The 18,711-nt window shown below is 39.7% G+C and overlaps 1 protein-coding gene across 7 annotated transcripts in view; it reads right to left on the bottom strand.

The window, feature by feature from the left end:
* Nucleotides 1–18,711, bottom strand: part of CDC42BPA (CDC42 binding protein kinase alpha) — a 334,018-nt gene that overhangs the window by 102,502 nt on the left and 212,805 nt on the right. For all 7 annotated transcript variants that reach the window (XM_090047507.1, XM_090047449.1, XM_090047476.1 and 4 more), the window contains exons 6-11: nucleotides 17,524–17,617; nucleotides 15,599–15,799; nucleotides 14,740–14,988; nucleotides 9,528–9,607; nucleotides 5,302–5,468; nucleotides 4,117–4,239 (exon numbers count right to left, since the gene is read on the bottom strand). In XM_090047507.1, coding sequence (XP_089903633.1) covers nucleotides 4,117–4,239; nucleotides 5,302–5,468; nucleotides 9,528–9,607; nucleotides 14,740–14,988; nucleotides 15,599–15,799; nucleotides 17,524–17,617 — 914 coding nt within the window. The remainder of the gene's footprint in view (nucleotides 1–4,116; nucleotides 4,240–5,301; nucleotides 5,469–9,527; nucleotides 9,608–14,739; nucleotides 14,989–15,598; nucleotides 15,800–17,523; nucleotides 17,618–18,711) is intronic.

Below are 18,711 nucleotides of genomic sequence, written 5' to 3'. Positions count from 1 at the left end.
AAAATATAATGCACTCTTACTGTTTTCCCCAAGAGAAAGTATGATGCAGAAAAATTCATTTCTGACCAGGATCACAAAAACTTGCGGAATCCAAACTATACAGAATTCTTCTTTGACAGAGACGTCCTTAGAGTCAGGAAAGGGGGATGAAATCACACAGGTACAACCTTCCTCCCCTTCAAGCATCCTTTAAGACATCTGAGTGATTTTCTGATCCTTCTGTCCACTAGATGGCTGGCAATTTTAGTTGACTGGTTTTCTGATTATGTACCTTCTCAATAGCTAGGTTTATAATGGGCTGTTGGCCCTTAATTCTTCAGCATTTGGTAAATGCCCATTGTTTTTCCTGCACTTCTAATAAAAACAATGCTAACACACTTGTGTTTTGTTTGTACACCAGCATCACAGGGTACAAACAGCAACGTGCAGAGGTCATTTGTTAACTATTTACCGTTATACACCAGCAAAAAGAATTACAAAAAAACAATTAATTGTTCTAATTGTTAAGTTGACCTTTTTGTTCTCCGAAAGAAACATAACTATCATACTCAACTTCTTTGCAGGGCTGACTTATGATAACTGCTCCTGACAGTCAGGCTGCAATTGTATTGTGACACCTGAAATTCAATTGGTCCTTGCGGAACTAATCATTCTTAAATGACAAAATTCATATTAGAAAATCCCACAATTAAATTACTGGGAAACTGGAAATGCAGGCAAGACACTGGGGTACTTAAAATGTTGTCCAAGTTACTGGGAACTCAGAAGGTGCCAAGGCTGTACTTGTGAAAACCACAAGAAAGATAAGAATCACAGTGATGTTAGGTGTTCTGGTAGATGGTATAAAATGATCTCCTTGTGTTTTGTTCCAGAGGAAAGTTTTTCTTAAGGAGCAGTTGCTACTTTAGATCCAGTAAAAATCTGTTTTTTCTTGCAATCAAAACTGAAAATGTGAGGTTGACTTGTATGAAGGGTCAACTTATAATCAGAATAAAGTAGGCAGTGACATAATTTAATGTTTTTTTACGGAATTGTAGATGTGATATCAAAATTAGGATTGAAAAAGTAATATCAAAATAAAAAATTAAGACAAAACTGTTCCAACAATTTTGTATCCAAAATGTTGGATCCAAAACCGAATCCTGACTTCTCAGATTAGGGAATGTTGATGCACAGTTTAATTTAAAACTACCTCCTTACCAATTAGACAGAGGGGGGTGCAGAGACAGGCAGCGGGAAATACAATTTGTTGGAGGTTACCTGTTTCAAAGCGTTCTTTTGTTTTCAGTTGCTGACACAGAAATGTCATTTAGAATGTCTCATTGTCACTGCTGATGAACCTCCAACGGCAACAAAAAGCATATCCATTCATCAGATACAAGATCTCCATCACAAAATCTTGAATCTGAAGATGGAGCTGGATTCCAGAATTTAGCTTGGGCTCACTTCTTGGAACAGGTGGTGTTTTCCATAGAACAGAACACTCTTCATAAATTATGCCTAATCCCTAAAACATGGATATATGCTTTACACAAATAATCATATGACACTTTTATCTCCCCCTGCTCCCACAATAGGATCCAGTTGTCATAATCATTTGATTCATTCTTCTGTCTCCACTTGTTTTGGCCAGAACAAAGCATTTCTGTACAACTAAACTCTCAGAAAATATCTGCATGTTAGGAAAACTCTATTACAGATTTTTAAAAAAAGAATCTTATCTTTTAGTTTTATTCCACTGCTGCAGCCAAACTTATGGATGCACTTTCAAGTTGCAAAGAAAACTATGAAATTGCACACTGGCTGACACACTTGATTCTAAACATATACTAATGGAAATAAGTACGACTATAATCAGAATCATGATCACAGTTGATGCTGTCTGAAATCTCAATATCCAAATTTAACTAATTCAGGAACATAGTACAAGCTGCTACAGCACCCAATAACTCTATAGGAAGGGTGAAAGGATGCCTTTTTCTTAAATCTCAGTATAAATTAGGTTCACTTGTAATTTTTAAAACATTTTAAGGCTGGCAGGCCAAAATTAAAATCAGCCTTCTTGTGCTTATGAACATAAGCAAGGTTGTGGAAGTAAAAAAACTCACTTTATTATCTGCATACATTAATGCAGCATGGAACAGGCATGCATGGTTAGATGTGCCATTGTCTACACATGTCTGTGTGCCTGTGACTCTGCACTAAATAAATAAATAAAATAAAAAAAAATTGAGCACTATTTTGTTATTATCTACAACAATTAAACCAAGTGAATGCTTTAATTTGTTTCTGAAGAATACTGGTGGGAAACATTAGTAACATGTAAAAAACTAGTATTCTCATGGAATTTCATTTAGGGCTTCATTCACATTGGCACAAATTAGAAACAAATCCATTTAAGTTAATACAGCTGCCCCAGCATAAACCAGTAGGGTTGTGCAAAGCTTTGGTCCTTGATTCAATTCGGTGGAGATTTGGCCCAATTTGATGGTTGAATCTCTGAATCTGAATCAAATCAGAGGACTTCCGGTCCACTTCCGGGTCCACTGGAGAGTGCGTGAGGAGCCGCCCTCGCAAGCCCCCAGCTCAGCGACTGGTATCTCTTGGGTTTGGGGAGCCCACCTGGGGTCCCCCTGTGGCCAATTGCCAAGTAAGCAGTTGACCAGAAGTACTTCCAGTCCACTTCTGGGTTCACCACTGAGCACACTGGGGCCCCTTCTGCACTCGTGTGGGATGCTCCATCTGCCCCAACATCATGCTAGTACCTCGAGTATGTCAAAATTGCTGATTCTCTGAATCAGCAGTGAATCTTCAGGTTTGGATTCGGCCAAATTGAATCAGGGACGGTGATCCGAATCAAAGAATCGAATCACCGTCCCCAATTTGGGCCGAATCTGAATTGAATAGGGCCCGCTTCGCAGAACCCTATAAACCAGGCATAAGGAAAATCAGGGTCTTAGCAAGAAGTGTGTACAAGCTGGTAGACAGAATTTAAAAGAAACAGTTTCCTCAGTAGTAGCTGCTGAACACTGCATTGAAGATGGGTGTGAAAAAGGTTTACCTTGTGAAGCCGGGAGGTGGCAGGATGCTGCCCAGAGGAGCGAAGCCAGCAAAAGTGATACAGTTCAAAGAGAAAAAAGTGGACCAGCTGGAGGGAGCCAGGAACGGCTCCTGCGTCGGCTTGGATGTACTTTGTACAGGCATGCTAGGGTTGATGGGCCAGCTGGATGCCTGGAACTGGGCTAAAAACCCCGGCAAAACACCAACCTAGGGGACTGGAAGTGGAGCCCCCAGAGAAGCAAGGAGGGCGAGAGCCCACGGGAAATCCACAAGGGATGCCCTGGTGGGTACCCCAGGAAGGAGTTGCCCCAGGACTTCATAGGCAGCCTAAATCAGAGGTGCCGTCCACGGAGCCACTGTGGACAGCCTTGACCTCTGACAAAGACTGGAGCCTGGTAGAACGCAGAGGCACAGCAAGTCAGCCGCAGCTGACAGACAACCAAATCCAACCCCAGAAGAGGAGCAAGGCACCAGGGAACAGGGCGGTGCCAAGCACAGACGCTACATAGATGAAGAAAGAGGGCCACCAGAGACGCCCACAAGGAAAGGCAGTATCACTATAGCCATCAGACCTGGTGGACTCGAGTGTGGCGAAAACCTGGCACACCATCCTCAACGACGAATGGTTCCATCACGGTTGGCAGTAGGTGGGGTGTAGGGGAGGCGGAGCCCCATGAAAGAGCTGCAAAGGGAGCCACCCAGGGGAAGCATCGGGGAGGCTGGACCAGAACGCTGTCCTCCCAATTGAAATAAACTCAAAGACGTGGCAGGCGAGGCTCCTGGTGCATCACCCCAAAGTCACCTGGTGACTGCCCATTTGTCCCGAAGAAGCCACAGCAAGGCTCGAGTGGAAGTTGCATGCAAAATGTCCGGTAAAGAGACATGGGAGATTACAATGGGCGTGAAAAGAAGGTTGAAAAACTCTTGGGAAGTCAGTACTACAATGAAATAGAACATTTTTATCTATAAAGAAAATCAACTGTCCCTTGAGATTCATCACTTCTACATTATGTGTCTTCTGCACTGACAATTTTACCATAAATACCTAAGACTTACCTGTTACCTGCTTTCTTAGCTTTTCAATTTCTTCTTTTAAGCTTTTAATTTCTAGATCTTTGCTTGCTGTTATTGGACCATCCACAGTTGAATACTGTAGAGCCTGGACTGTCTGTGTTGACTCTAAGAACAAACAACAAGACCATGAGATAATATACAGTTTTCTGACAGCTTAAGGAGTCATGAAGTGATACTATTGATAAGTGAAGAGTTGCAGAGAACTGTGTCTACTGAGACACATTAAGCAAACACATTGGAAGTCAAGATATTCAACGCTGCTGCCTGAGTTGTGGCTACAAAATGTGTCTGTGTAACCATACGCAAGCAGGAAACCAGAACAAAAATAAAGAAACAAGGGTTCTTTCAGAAAATCCAAACAATCCATATATTTGAAAGCCTGAAAAGATCTTAAGAAGAAAAAAAATAAGAGTTTCACTTTTTCAAAAGAAGAAAGAGCAATATGCTGTATCTTGTGTTCACACCAATGAGCACTGGTTTGTAGGGTTCTTTGGTAATTTTGGTTTAACAGCTTTCTCCAGTTGTTCATAAACTTTGATATGGCCCAATACTGTGAGTAGCCCCCTGACATAAAAGAGATTACTTTCATAAAACCTCAGTGTGCTCAGCTCTGATGAAGACTGCCTTGTATTTGAAAGCTTGTCTAAATTTATCCCAACCATGCAGTTAGTCCAATAAAAGATATAACCCGCAACAATCCTGGCCTCACATAATTCCCAGACAGTCATGGCTACAATTTCACTCCAACACTATCATTACTCTCATACAAAGATAATAATGTGCACAAAGTTTTTCTAGGATTGAAATTGAATCTACAATGTCCACTTGCTAAGTGTGAACACTTATTCAGCAGGAGCCAAATGTACAAATCTATATTTTTTCTCCCCATATTTTAAGACTGTAGTCTTTACACTCAATATAATATCATTGCTTTGGCAAATTCAGCCCCTTTTATTAAGTGGCATATGTGGGACAATGGAGAATAAAAATAAAATATTTCATTTATCAATAGACATCATAAAGTGGATTATGTTTCCAATAAATTTCCAATATGAAACATTTCAGGGAATATATAATTATTTTTTCCCTATAGTATTAAACACAATTCACAAAACTGCACTCTCATCCATCTAAAAAGTAATAAAATAATTCTTTTAATTTCTTTACCTTGTAGTTTTCTACTAAGTTCAAGTTTTTCTTGTTCTAGTCGCCTTATTCTCCTCTCATAGGCTTCTGTTGCTAGGCTGTCCTCCAAGGTCCTCTGAATATTGGCATCAAGATCCATAGAGGGTGGTCCAGCTGAAAGTCTTAGACAACTGCGGTCTGAGAGCACACTGAAAAATATTTTTTTAATACAAGTAAAAAAGTAGAAAAATTAAAAAACAATTGACTAGACAGGTAAACAATTGTTTTAAATGTTAATTACTGTAAAAATAAACTCTCACAATGGTTACTGTAGCAACTTAAATAGTAAAACAATACAACATATCTTCTAAATACAATTTTTAATTTACATACAAGTAAAAAAATTCTTCATTAATGATAAGTACTAAAGATTGTCTAAAATTTGTCATTAAAACCACAATCATGTTCTGAAGGGTTAACAATCATAAGCTATAAAATAATGTTAACAAATCTGAGTGAATTAATTTTAGATAATATTTGCCAAATATTACTTTGAAGGGCAGAAGCACAATATCAATTTTTTAGTATTAGTAATAAACAAAAGTGGGTCTGTGTTTTGGTTTTAGCTTCAACATCCAACTTCTCCTGGATGTCTATATTAATTTTTCATATGTAATGTGTGTTCATTGTTATACTTAGAAACCTTAGGATTTGTAATCGATGCATTTCCAGATATTTTTGCTTCAAGCACTTGATCTTGGAGGCTCTTGCCCTAGCAGTAAGCATATTAGAGCCCCTGAAGACTGACTTCAAATCCTAGGCGAACATTGCCTAGGACTGCTTTACCAAATGCAGCAACTTTCAGTTCAGGCTTTTGCAATAGGATGGTGCTTTGTAAAGGTGTGTTTAGGAGTTTCAGGTGTCTGCCTTGCAGATGTCAGGTACAGAGATTTTCTTGTAGAATACACTGAAGTAGCTAGTGCTCAGGTAGAATGAGTGCTGTCCATGATTACTATTGGCAGATCTACTTTAGAGGCCTCAGAAAGCAGTGTAAACTGGACAGCCTCTAGGCTGAAACTGCTTTACCTTTGGATCTTTCAGTCAAGGACATGAAAGCTTTGTCCTGTGACAATAAGAAAGACAAGACTCTTTGTATCAGTCAAATGTAGCGATGCCCCAACTCTCAAATGGCTGTGAAAAGATTTTTGTAGGGTCTTTAAAGGCCTCATTAACTCAGAAAGATTGTTGCAACATTTCTACCAGTCTGAGAGAAAACTCCTCCAAAGAGATTTGCAGCACTTGGGAAATATATCTCATAATGGTCACAAACACCTCTGAAGTTGTCCATCTAAAGTGCTGAATGACAGCTGCATTAGGGGAGGAAGAGGAGAGTGGGGTTGTGTCACTTTCTGATGAGAAGCCCAAGGCTACAAGAGTCACAAATGGAAGGGCAGGAAATATTCTTAAAGCAGGTGGCTAGAAACCAGGATATCCTTTCAAAGGAGTACCGTATTTTGATACAGCCTGAGTGTGTAGAACCCTGATTGTCTCTGGAATTGAAAGAAGAAACCAATGAAGAACCCAAAACTGGGACAGTTCCCTAAATGGGACCAGAACCTGTGGATGTATGGAGAACAGAGGAGATTCTGGCTCTGGCTGCCAAGTTGTGTGGAGACATGAAGTAGAGATGGTGAAGATGTCAATACTGCTGGATAAGATAGGAAGCTTGAAATGATTGAGGCTAACTCATGATAAGTGTGAAATGGAGTTTCACAATGTTGGAACCAAAGCAATAGATCTGCCCTGAATGGGCAGTGGCCACCTGTCTGTGTTTTCTTGGTACAGCTGGAGTGATTTCTATGGAACTGTAGTGCTGTATCAGAGTATCAATGCCAGAATGATGTTGAATTTCAGTAGAATCCATACAGGGCCATTAAATCTTGGAATGGGAGGTATGAAAAGATGATGGTCTATTCAAGAGCCATGGGACAGATACCTCCTTCTGGAGCAATACCTAGGTCTGCACACAAAAGAGGCTTTTCAGGTGTGGAAAAGGAAGACTGTCTCATTGACAGGGAAGTGGCAACCTTAAAGAGTCTGTACCCACCAGATTTGTGTGCTCTGGATCACTAGCCAACACTGTGGACTTACCCGGGCAAGTGAAAGATTTCCAAATGGAGCAAGAGTCAGCTGAACCATAAAGATTCCTAACATGCAGATCTGCAGCACTGCAGTGTGGACAGAGTTTAAATCCTGGATATCTAGGGAATACATGATTTTTGGCAAGAAAGAAAAAAAATTCTGGGAGAAAAAGAATTACAAAACAGTGTTGACAGGAAGGAGAAAATGAATTGTAGAGGTTAGCTCAGCTGGTTAGAGCCTGGTACTAATAACACCAAGGCTGCAGGTTCAATCCCAGATCGGATCCTTTCCATCCTTACTTATCTATGGTTAAAGTGTCAAATGGCACAGGCAGGAGGACCTGAGGTCTTACTGAAAAGGACAACAGAGACATAATACAACCAAACTATGAAGCGAGGAAGAAATTAAATCTTGAGGTGGGTACAAAAGTAAGATAAAAATGAGAGAATAGGGGGTTTCAGAGGGAGATACAAAAGTATCTCAAACCAAGGAAATTGAGAAAAAAAGTGTAGTAGGAAGTGCACACTGCCATTCATGCCCTTGGTGTGGAGCACAAGGAGATGCAGGATGTGCATATGCAATATGGGTTCTGTTATGGCAAAAGCCTCTAAGCTCAAAATCTTAAGGAGTATTTGTGCCCACTGTGGAAATTAAGGCTGTGGAAGCTTTGGCAGCTGATTCGAGTCAGAGGAGATTCAGCCCCATTTGGCGACCAAATCTCCAAATCTGAACTGAATCAGTAGATGAGTTAAAAGGTCTGAATCGAATCAGAAGTCTCTGAATTGATTCGGAAAAGATTCGGTGCTGCTTTGAAGATTCGGCCATATGCTAAACAAGCAGCAGTCCTCACCATGCATGGTATGGATTGCTGCCTGTTTAGTCTATGGCTGAATTTTCAGATCCGATTCAGCCTAATCAAATTGGGACAGTGATTCAAATCTCACCTAATAGAATCACTGTTCCTTCAAATTGGCTAAATCCAAATCTGAAGCGAATACTTGACGCTTCGCACAGGCCTAGTGGAAATATGCATATGGAACAGCACTTGAAGGAGAACTATATGAAAGAAATACAAGAATTCTGATTCTGTAAACATCTATGTAACACCTCAAATTTACATTTGTGGGTAGTTCCTTTGAAGCAAACTGGATTTCTCATGCAATTAACATTAAGCACAATCATGTTTGCAGAGTCACAGCCTTGACTTTTCTGCACTTTCAGATTGTCTTTGTATGTAAATGCTGACTGCTGGTAAACTTACAACTTACATGAATTAATTGCCATGCTCAGCTCAGCAGTAGCTAGTATCATATACTAGCAGTGAATTAAACCCTGAAAATCTCCATGTTCAATTTCCTTCCAAGGACTCATTTCTTGTAGGAAAAATACAAACCTCAGCCCAAATAAGTTGAATGGCTTCTCCATCCTATTAATATTTAAGAGGTATGAAACCATACAGGAAAAATAGCTTAGAATATTTTTTCAATTCTCTGGGTCTCCCAATAAACCTTATTTTATTTGTGTCTTTTAACATAAAATTCATTTATTGGCCGAGAGCTAGCACAGGGTCTCAAAATAAGACTTAACTGGGATACAAGTTTTATGCTGGTTCTGTGCAGACGAGTAAACTGTACCCTAGACCAAAGGTTTTCAACCTTCTTGGATCAGTATTGGTGACCGAATCTGGCGGGTGGGAGGAGAGGTGGCACGCAGCTGAACATGGAGCAGTGGCAGCCACTGTATGCAAGCTTCCCCTGCCCCCCGCATCTGGCTGGCACCTGTGCAGCAGTATGGGATGGTGCTTGGCAGTGCTCTGTCCCCTGCCCATGTGTACCCCATAGGGCCTTCTCAAGTACCCCTGGGGGTACACGCACCTCTGATTGACAACCCCTGCCTTAGACAGTTGGATCCTTGGGACAAGGGCTGATTTTAGCTGCTTCCTACAGAACACCAAACACATAATAAATAATGTGGTTCATAAACCAATTTCCCCAAAAGCTGAGTACCATTGGTCTTCCCTTTTTTTTTTTTTCTATAGTTTGTCTATACTTGTGGCACACAATTGATAGAAGAGTATTAGATACATATATGTGCCTTACTTCGATTATAGAAGAACTCCTACTTACCAACTACTTGTATAAGTGAAACCCACAAAAGGTAAATGATGACCAGAAAATGCAGTGTGTGATGGAGGAGGCATCGTTTCCTAGAAGATAAAGGAAGACCTAGCTAAGTTAGATTCTACTCGTTTTGGAAACATATTACTGGATTTTAATCAGTCATTAAAGATGAATACTTCCATTTTATTAACCAAATCCATAATGATCTTTATCTAAAGTCTACATATGAAACAGCAGCCTGCAAATTTGGCTTTAAATTAAAAAAGATAAAAGAACTCTTCAGAAAAGAGATTATTTTAAATCAAAATATATATAATTAAAAGTAGTAGGTTATTATGCGAGCGGCAAGGATTTTGTGTGGGTAACTTCTTTGACTGGACCAACTGCATATTTGGGAGATCTTAAGATAAGTTTTTTGGCACCACACACACTTCCTCAGGTCACCTCAGGCTACCTTGTAACCTAAAGCTTGTCTAAGATCTCTTTCAACTATGGAGCTGATTCAATAAAAGATACCACTCCAAGAAGTCCTTGCCTCTTGCATATTTACTGGACTGTCATGCCTACAATATCTAATAATTATGGAAATTAAAAGCTGACTCCTCTTCTTTTTCCCCAAACAACTTCCAAGTTTATCTTAGTGCAAAAAGAAACATCTTGCATCTCTCCTTTAATTCCTGCAACTCTTGAGTCAAAATGCTTTCCTCCCTGTGGAGTGTGTGAGCCCATCTCTCCTGGTGACTCTGTAGTGAGAATGACACGCAGAGAACTTGCTAGTAAGAAATACACAGGAGGACTGAGGCACCCTCCTTTACAGGACTCCTATTTCCTGGCAGGCTGGAAAGCACAAGTAAAGTTCAAGACTTGAACACTGACCCAAGCAGATGGAGAGTAGCATGTATGCTAAATTTTTTGGCATCTGTTGATAGCCTCTTCAAGAAGATTTATGCACATGTACTCTAGATTCCTTCTAGCTGCTTTTTATGCAGTTGCATCATTTTAGACCAGAAAAGCTAATTAAGAAAAATACTGCATTGAAACAGCCTGAAATTTAAAATTGAACTTTCTCTGAATGAACAAAAGAGGCAAGATTCTAAACTGAGGCAAGAACCAAAGCAAGGAATCAAGAAAGTGTTTGAATCCTTGTATTTCATCTCATCCTTTCACATTCTCACTTGGAAATATTTATACTCAGATAATAAACAAACTGTGAAAATGACATTAGATGATAAAAAATTACATTCTGCCAAATTAAACTATCAAAATTTAGAAAAGCAATGTTTAACTGGAGACAATCTTTAGGCAGGCAAAGACAAGTTTGGTAAATGACCAGGGAGCACACCAGATACTTGGAAAATTGAAATTCTGATGTCATCGGGCATTTCTAAATTTCGTAATGTTTAAATCTGGATAGTCTCTATTTACTAGCACAGAACTTCTCCATAAGAACAACTAAGAACACAGGACTGGAAGGGGCCTGCTTGTCCTCTGCTAATGCCCTGCCATTGCAATGATAAAAAATATCTGGTTAATACATACTCAAGAGGATACTAGGAAGAGGACCATGTCCCATGCTAGAGGAAGGTAAACCTCCTCACATGGTCCTTGCCAATCTGACCTAGGGAAAAAAATTCCTTCTTGACCCCAAATTTAGCAATCAGTATGACTCTGAGAAAAAAAGCAGGAGCCTCCATCCAAGAGCCTCTGTTTTCTAAGAAGTGTCAGAAGCACCAGTGAAGGCCAGGACTATCCCTTGCCACCAGCCTTAGCTGTAGCCAATGTCCAGTGCTTCAAAGAAATGCCAGCTCCCCTCTTCCTCTTTTTCCCCCCACCTCCCCCAATAAAAGAACTGCCTAAACCAGTAGCATTTGTGGAGGACCAGGGGAATTTCTTCCTGGTTCTTACAGGGGACAATTAAAAGTCCTGAAACATGGGATTGCCAAGCACCTATAACACAGCAGGAGTTACCTGTATAACCCAACACAAGGGTTGCAAATACTCAGTTCCATGCATCATACACACTAACTCTTGACAGTTCTCACCTGATGCTGGGAAAGCAATATACAATAGAAATATCCAATTTCACAACAGCAGGGAGGTACTGGGCTTAATACTGAGGTACTAAGTTACTCACACTGATGAAATGCCATGCAAAACATCAGTGAAAAAAAACTATGTAAAATAGCTGAAAATAGTTTGGATTAAAAAAGTCCTTTTATACTTAATTATCTAAAGTGGGGGTGGGGAAGTGGGGAGAGAAGAGGGGCAGCCTTTTTGGCAGGTGTGCCACATATTAGCCCCACACCTTCCCCAACTGCCACTAGAGACTTCTTCCCCTGCCCAATCTGCTAATCAGGTTTCTGCTCTGTACTCACTGCCTGCTGTGCTGCTCAGCTTTCTACTCCCTGCTGGATCTGATGCTCTGTTTCTACTCCCTGCCCTATCTGTCACTGTGCTGTCCCTCCCCTCCCTAATCTGTTGTGTGCCACACAGAGGTTGCCCATGCCACTTGTGGCATCCGTGCCCCACCCCCCGCAGCCATCCTGGATCTAAAGTATTAATCACACTGTTCAGAAATTCTTCAGTATCATATTAATATTATTGTTATTGCAATCTCGTAGTCATCCCTTCTAAAAACAATGTGAATTTAGTATAAAAAAATCTAAGCAGAATTATCCCATTTTCCCAGAGTCAAACACTTCAGGCATTGCCCCCAGGTCCTGCACTGAGATACATGAGCACAGACTCCCGTCCCACTCAGGTCACTGGGTCTCCACAGGAGTGCAGGGATCCACACTAACAGATCGCATTGCATGAATGGTGACTTTATTTGTTTCTACTTCCTCAAACAAAACAGAAATTTAAACATGATACTGTTTCAAAGCAGAGACTGAGCTGGGGGTGGGGAAGGGAAAGAGGGAAACAGCAGTTAAAGTAAGCCATCAAAAACACTCTAAAGTAAAAAATTACATAAAGGTGAAAGGATACCTATCTACAGATATGTAGCTACAAAGTAACAGATCCAGTTCTAATAATTCTTCAAGATTTTTGATTCTTTGCTGACTGTTGTGCTGAAATGTGTATGAAATCAACCTATAATTGAATCAGCAATCCTATATGTTTAATCTATTGTACACACAACAGCTATATTAAAATGTCATTAAGCCTGTATGTAAAGTTAGCTGGGAAATACTAGAATGAAGGTTGCCTTTATTTTGCACTATAATGGTTAGGCAGGAGTAGATAACCTTTAAATACAATTGCATGAAGAACCGCCATCCTCCAATCAACTACATATCCAACAAACCACCCACAATCACTACGAACAGAAGTAATTTACCCTTTTCAACAGGAGAGGGGCAGTTGCCACTCAGGAGAGCTGTTGCCCTGCAAGTGTTACCTTTGCATACCCCCCCTTGCACAGCGATTCTCAACCAGGGTGCTGCAGCACCCTGGGGGTGCCGTGAAATCCTTTTAAGGGTGCCAGAGGAAGCCACACAATATTAGCACTGGTAGGCATGCAAACAAAGTTCACAAGATAAACCCAGAGACATCAAATAGGAATTCATAATGGATTTCCTGAGTTTTTTGCAATACAAGAATTACTCAAATTACTTCTCTGTAGTCAAAAAATGAGTGAAAAGTAAGAGCCAGCATTTTCTGAGGGGTTCCTGGAGCTGAAAAAAGAGTGCCTCAAGTCTAAAAAGTTTGAGAACTGCTGCCTTAGTAATACAAACCAGCAAATCACTTTAAAATTAAACCTCTGTAAAGCAGGCTTTAAGTTGCAACAGTTTTGCTACACTTGTGCCACTATAGGAGCATGCAGAGGGTAACAGGTACTTTTTATCCTGTTACAGATCAATTGGGTTGTCATAACCACACAGGGATCAGTTACAATTAGAGTGGTGTAGATAATCATTTACGGTTTTTGACACAGGAAACCTGCCTCATTTAGTGTGCAAACAGGACCCGTATCATTCAATGACATAACTATTCAGTATTTCCTTTCATCCTCAGCACTAAGTGAAGTCCCAAACCTCATTTATTTAAATCCTGCATGGAGTAAACAAAAACAAACAAACAAAAAACCCCTTCATAAACTTTTCTGTGGTGCTTACTATGGCCTCTGAACAACTATGGTAACTAATGGTATCTGAACAATTCACAGCCATTAATTCATTTTCTCACAACACCTCTGTGAGGTAGGAGGTATTACCGCCCCCAATTTGCAGATGGGAAATTGTGATGCAAAGTCCAATATTTGCAACAAAAGTGTAAAGTGTCCACTTACTTTGGGTGCATGGAGCCAAGTTTTTCAGGGGTCCTGAGAATGCACTGATCCTACTGGTTTCAAAAGTTGCTGTACAGGCTCAGCAATTCTGAAAAATCAGACCCCTGGTGTTTCAAGTTAGGCATCTAGAAAATGTCTAAACAATAATGGTGCGATCCAGTTTGAATTTGGAAGTACATATCTTTGACCTCCCAGGCCGTATGCAGACATGCAAAGGCATGAGTTTGTAACAGCTACCAGGAAATCCTAAGCCCCTACCTACATTTCAAAATTCCTGTTCAAAACCATAGAAGTATTAAAGCCACTCAAATAAACATCTAGAAAACATCTACATAGTGGCAAAATTACTTATTTTCACTAGTCGTGCCCCTGAGGGTGACTGAACAGCTTGAACTCAGGCTTCCCAAAAATTCAATCCAAAGCAGAAGCCAACCTTGAAAAATTTCAGTCATAAGGATTACAGACTGGCGAAATTTTAACCAGTTATGAATAGAGGGCAATAATGGGGAGAGTCATGCAACCCTGCATATAAGCATCAATGACGTTCCACCAGCAACAGTTTTTATGGGGCACACCACTTTCTGTCCATACGGTGCTGCACTTACACAGCCGTTATTTCTCCTGTATGGATTTTAAGGGCCTGTTCCTGCAAAGAGTAAACTATATTTGTAATTTGCCTCACATGAGGATTTGCTGAGCATTCTCAAGAACCCAAGCCAAATTTATAGTATTAAGTCTTTGCAAGATCAGGCTCCAAATAATCAAGTTTTTCATTTTTTGGAAAAACAAAGATGCCTACCTACTAATGGTATTAGAGAGTATATTGCAGCATGACTGAAGTAACCTGGAATTAAAATGTCAATTTTTGAATGAGCATAAAGAAAATGAGGAATGGAAGGAAAAAAGATTTATCATTCATATACTTACAGAGTTTTTTAAGCAATCATCATCCACATCAAAGTTTGATGTGTCAGTTGGGCTGCTGACTTCAGGGATGTAAGGTGCTTCACAGTTCCGAATGTTATCCCAGTCAATCCCAGCAAAAAATGGATGGTTCTTAAAGTCTTCAATCCCATTTTGCCCAAGTCGATGCTCCCTACTGCAAATGAGCCTTCGGATGAGGTCCTTTGCATGTTCTGAGACATCTGTTACTTGTGCAGGAAACTGAAATCTCTCCTTGAAGAATAAAACATGGAAGGATAGTTTATTATCAAGAAAAAGCCAGAAAAGTCAGATTCCTTAGTGAACATTTCTGTAAAGAAATAGAGCTTTGTAAATACCCAGGCTCTTATGGTTAAATGAACATAATAAGGTTTCTAGGAAAAAGACTTACCCAGATGACCAAAAATACTGAAACTGTTATAACTGTCCTCTGCTTTTTGTTTATTTAGAGTCTCATGTACATTTTTGGATTATATCTTTACTTCCAGGTGGAAGAAAGTTTAAAAACCCCTTCTTTAAGCCAACAAATGGATCCACAAGAAAGAACTGGAGAAAAAGAAGTGATGTAACGTAGCCAAACCTTAGTCCTTGCAGTGAATTATGGAGTACTCTTATATATCCAGATTTTTAGTTTGAACTACTTTATCCAAAAATAAAACCAGCTGAAATTCATTATCAGAAACTGTAAGGTATGGAGATCATATTTATATTCAGGATTTATGAACACAAGTACAGTTATTACAAAACAATTCTCTTTTTAAATAAACTTAAGATAATTCTTTTTACTCATTAAAAATTGTTTAATTAGAAAGGGGAGAAAAAGAGAGAGAAAACAAGCACTAACTTTGTGGTTCATTATTTTCCCATAGGTCTCCACCAAGGACTCTGCATAAAATGGAGTTTCTCCATAAAGCATTTCATACATGCAAACGCCTAGGGACCACCAGTCACATTCAGGTCCATACTTCCCTTTTCCATCTTCCATGGCCTGCAGAATTTCTGGAGAGATATAGTCTGGGGTTCCAACTGCTACTGAAGATTGGACCTGTGGGAGTTAGTATTTCCATTATTATTAATAGTTTTCACTATTAGGGTATGGACAAACATACTTTTTGCCTGCTTCAAACGGGCATGGGGATCTGCAGCGCAGGAATGTACATCAGCTCCTATGATCTAACTGTTACGTCTGCATGAACTTGTAGAGATGTAAGTGAGCTAAACAGGATAAACATTGCAATGTTTTTACTATATCTGTATCACTACAGAATTATTTAGACATAACAGTTGCAACCAAAAAGCCTATACCAGTATCCTTTAATGTTGCTACAATTGTGATACCTGCCTACGATCTTAGAGACAGTGCTCGGTGAATAGGATCACGTAATCTCTCTACTTAAGTTCAGTTTAGTGCTCAAATTGTAATAGAGAAATCTAACAAAGAAAGGTTTTCTAAACAGTTGTTCATGAAATAAACTAAATGTGTCCCAAGCACTTCAATGTTTCAAACGTTCTGAAAAAAAAAAGATAGGCTAATCCAATAATTTAGTTTTGCTCTGAAATGTGATTAATTCCAAATAAGGCAGTTTTGGGGCTTGCAGTTATTATAAAGCAATCATCTCATTGCTAATCACATATATCATATTTACATGAATCTAAGAGGAGGTTTCACCTCAGTTAACCTGGGGAAAAAAGCTTCTCATCTTAGACTTGAGTACAAGCAGGGGGAAAGGACCTTCACCATCACCTGCCTCTCCTTTCCCGTGCCTTTTCTGTCTCCTGTGCCCCTTCTTTCTCTCTTTCACCACTTACCTTCCACTCGAAGCTCTGGCTGGTGCCCAACTCCAGGAAGCATGTGCTGCCTCTGGCATGCAACAGCTGTTATTGGCTGCTGCTCTGGTGCTAGCTCTACGGTAGCCAGAAGGGGGCGGAAGGCAGGCAGTAGGGGGAGCCCAAACAGGAAGCAGGAGGGAAGGGAGGTGGTGTGGGGGGCAGGTGGAAGGGCGGCAAGTGATGGGGGGGCCAGGCAGGGTGTGGGGGTAAACATTAGGGGTGCAATTGGGGGGGCAGACAGTGGGGGGGAGGGGTAGGTGACAAAGGTCAGGCTACTTGACACCCTCCTGCCTATCCTTTCTGCTTCTGTGTGCCCTGCTACCACGGTGGGACGAATTTAAGACAACCCTGCAAAAATTAGATTCTAGACATAGAAAACTGTAACAAATTTATACATTTTCCATGTCTAGAATCTACTTTCTGTGTGTCATCTAAAATTCAAAGTCATCTTGCACTTGGGTAAATACAGTATTAATGCAAATACCTTGTAGAAATTCAAGGCATAATTATTACATGCTGGAATTCCCTTTTAATCTCCTGTACCAGAAGTTTAAAAAAAAAGTGCTCCACTGGGGTGATGCAATATCAAGTACTCTTCATCCTGCTTCTGAGTACACTGACATCAATGAGGGCTTTACATGAGCACTTACAATAGTACATGGCTCAAAACTGGATGTCTTGCATCTTTCCAATGGTTATGTATTCAATTTTGATTATGCAAACTGCATTGATTAACCATTTTAATTAAATGCACTAAAATATATTTAACACAAAATAAATTCAAATAATATTTAATATTTTGTAATTCTATTTTAAAATGACATTTGCCTTCACAGATAGGATTATTGCTTTATGAGCCAAAATTTCAGTACCAAACAGACGACAGAAAAGAAAGATGATTGAAAGAATATTATAACTGTGCCATTCTTTCTAATTTACCGTTCCATCTTCCATGAGTTTCAGACAAGAACCAAAATCCGCTAGTCGAATATGTCCATTCATATCCATCAATATGTTATCTGGTTTAATATCCCTGCAAACAAAACATATTTAAGGATCAACTTGAGGAAAAACATAATGCATTCTCCTGAACAATAATTTAGAAACTTTTTTTTTCATTCACTAACAGTGAAGGCAGAGAACAGTTGCTCCCTATATGATTTTATTTATGAAACATTTGCCTATCCAGCCTATAAATGCAAAGAAAAAATTGTGATAAGATTTAATAATTTAACTCCCATTAATCACAGTAATAATTACCGTGGGCAAGTCCCACATACCACACAGAGAACTTGTATATAAAGAAAGCAATGGTAGTTTCTGCATAGCCCTATGTATTCCATACCCTATGCTATTATTTATAACTTTACTGAAATAACAGAGAAGTCTAAATCATTTCAAGATGTCTAGAGGAGTATTTTCGATTCACATGTTGGCACTTGGCTAAGAAAAAGCCTCCCTCATAAAACTTTGGAACAAAGTTAATGAAGTCCTGCAATGATCTCTGTACCATTAAGGTTTAGTATCTTTTATCCACACACTTCTGTTATGTACTCCCCCTTCAAAGTTTGCATGTTATTGCTTTGATTGCCCATTCAGAGGACATTTGTCCATTTCTTCTGGAACACCTGATAATGTCATTTTACAGACCTGTTGACAGTTCTTTATGGAAAACCTGCAGCTTTTTTTCCCCACCCTGCTCACAAAACATAAGGGGACACCCTTGGAGCATGCAACATGCCTGAGAACACAAATCCATTTTCTGAATCACACTTTTTTTTAAAGCTACTTAGCTATTTAGAAAACCAAGCGGCCAACTGTGTACACATATAGATACAGTTCTCCTGTAAGAACAAAGTGGTTTTAAAACCAAAGTGTTCTCTGAGTACTTCACTTAACATTTTTTAAAAGTAAATAATTAACTCAAGAAACCTGATACTTGCCAGCCTAGTGGTTGGCTGCTCCATTTTGTGCTGAAAGCAAGTGGAGTGTGAGAACAAATACGACTCTCTAACCTTATAATCAGAGCTCTGCAGGTAGCACAAGTCATACAGAAATGGCTGGGTTCATTATGGCATATGTCAGAAGTAAATATACCACTGATATACAGAGTTTAACCTGTATATC

Source organism: Crocodylus siamensis, chromosome 1, assembly GCF_052110815.1.
Source record: "Crocodylus siamensis isolate JL-2025a chromosome 1, ASM5211081v1, whole genome shotgun sequence".
Classification (NCBI taxonomy): Eukaryota; Metazoa; Chordata; order Crocodylia; family Crocodylidae; genus Crocodylus; species Crocodylus siamensis.
Note: the sequence above shows the minus strand (reverse complement) of the source record. Positions and strands in the feature narration are given on the sequence as shown.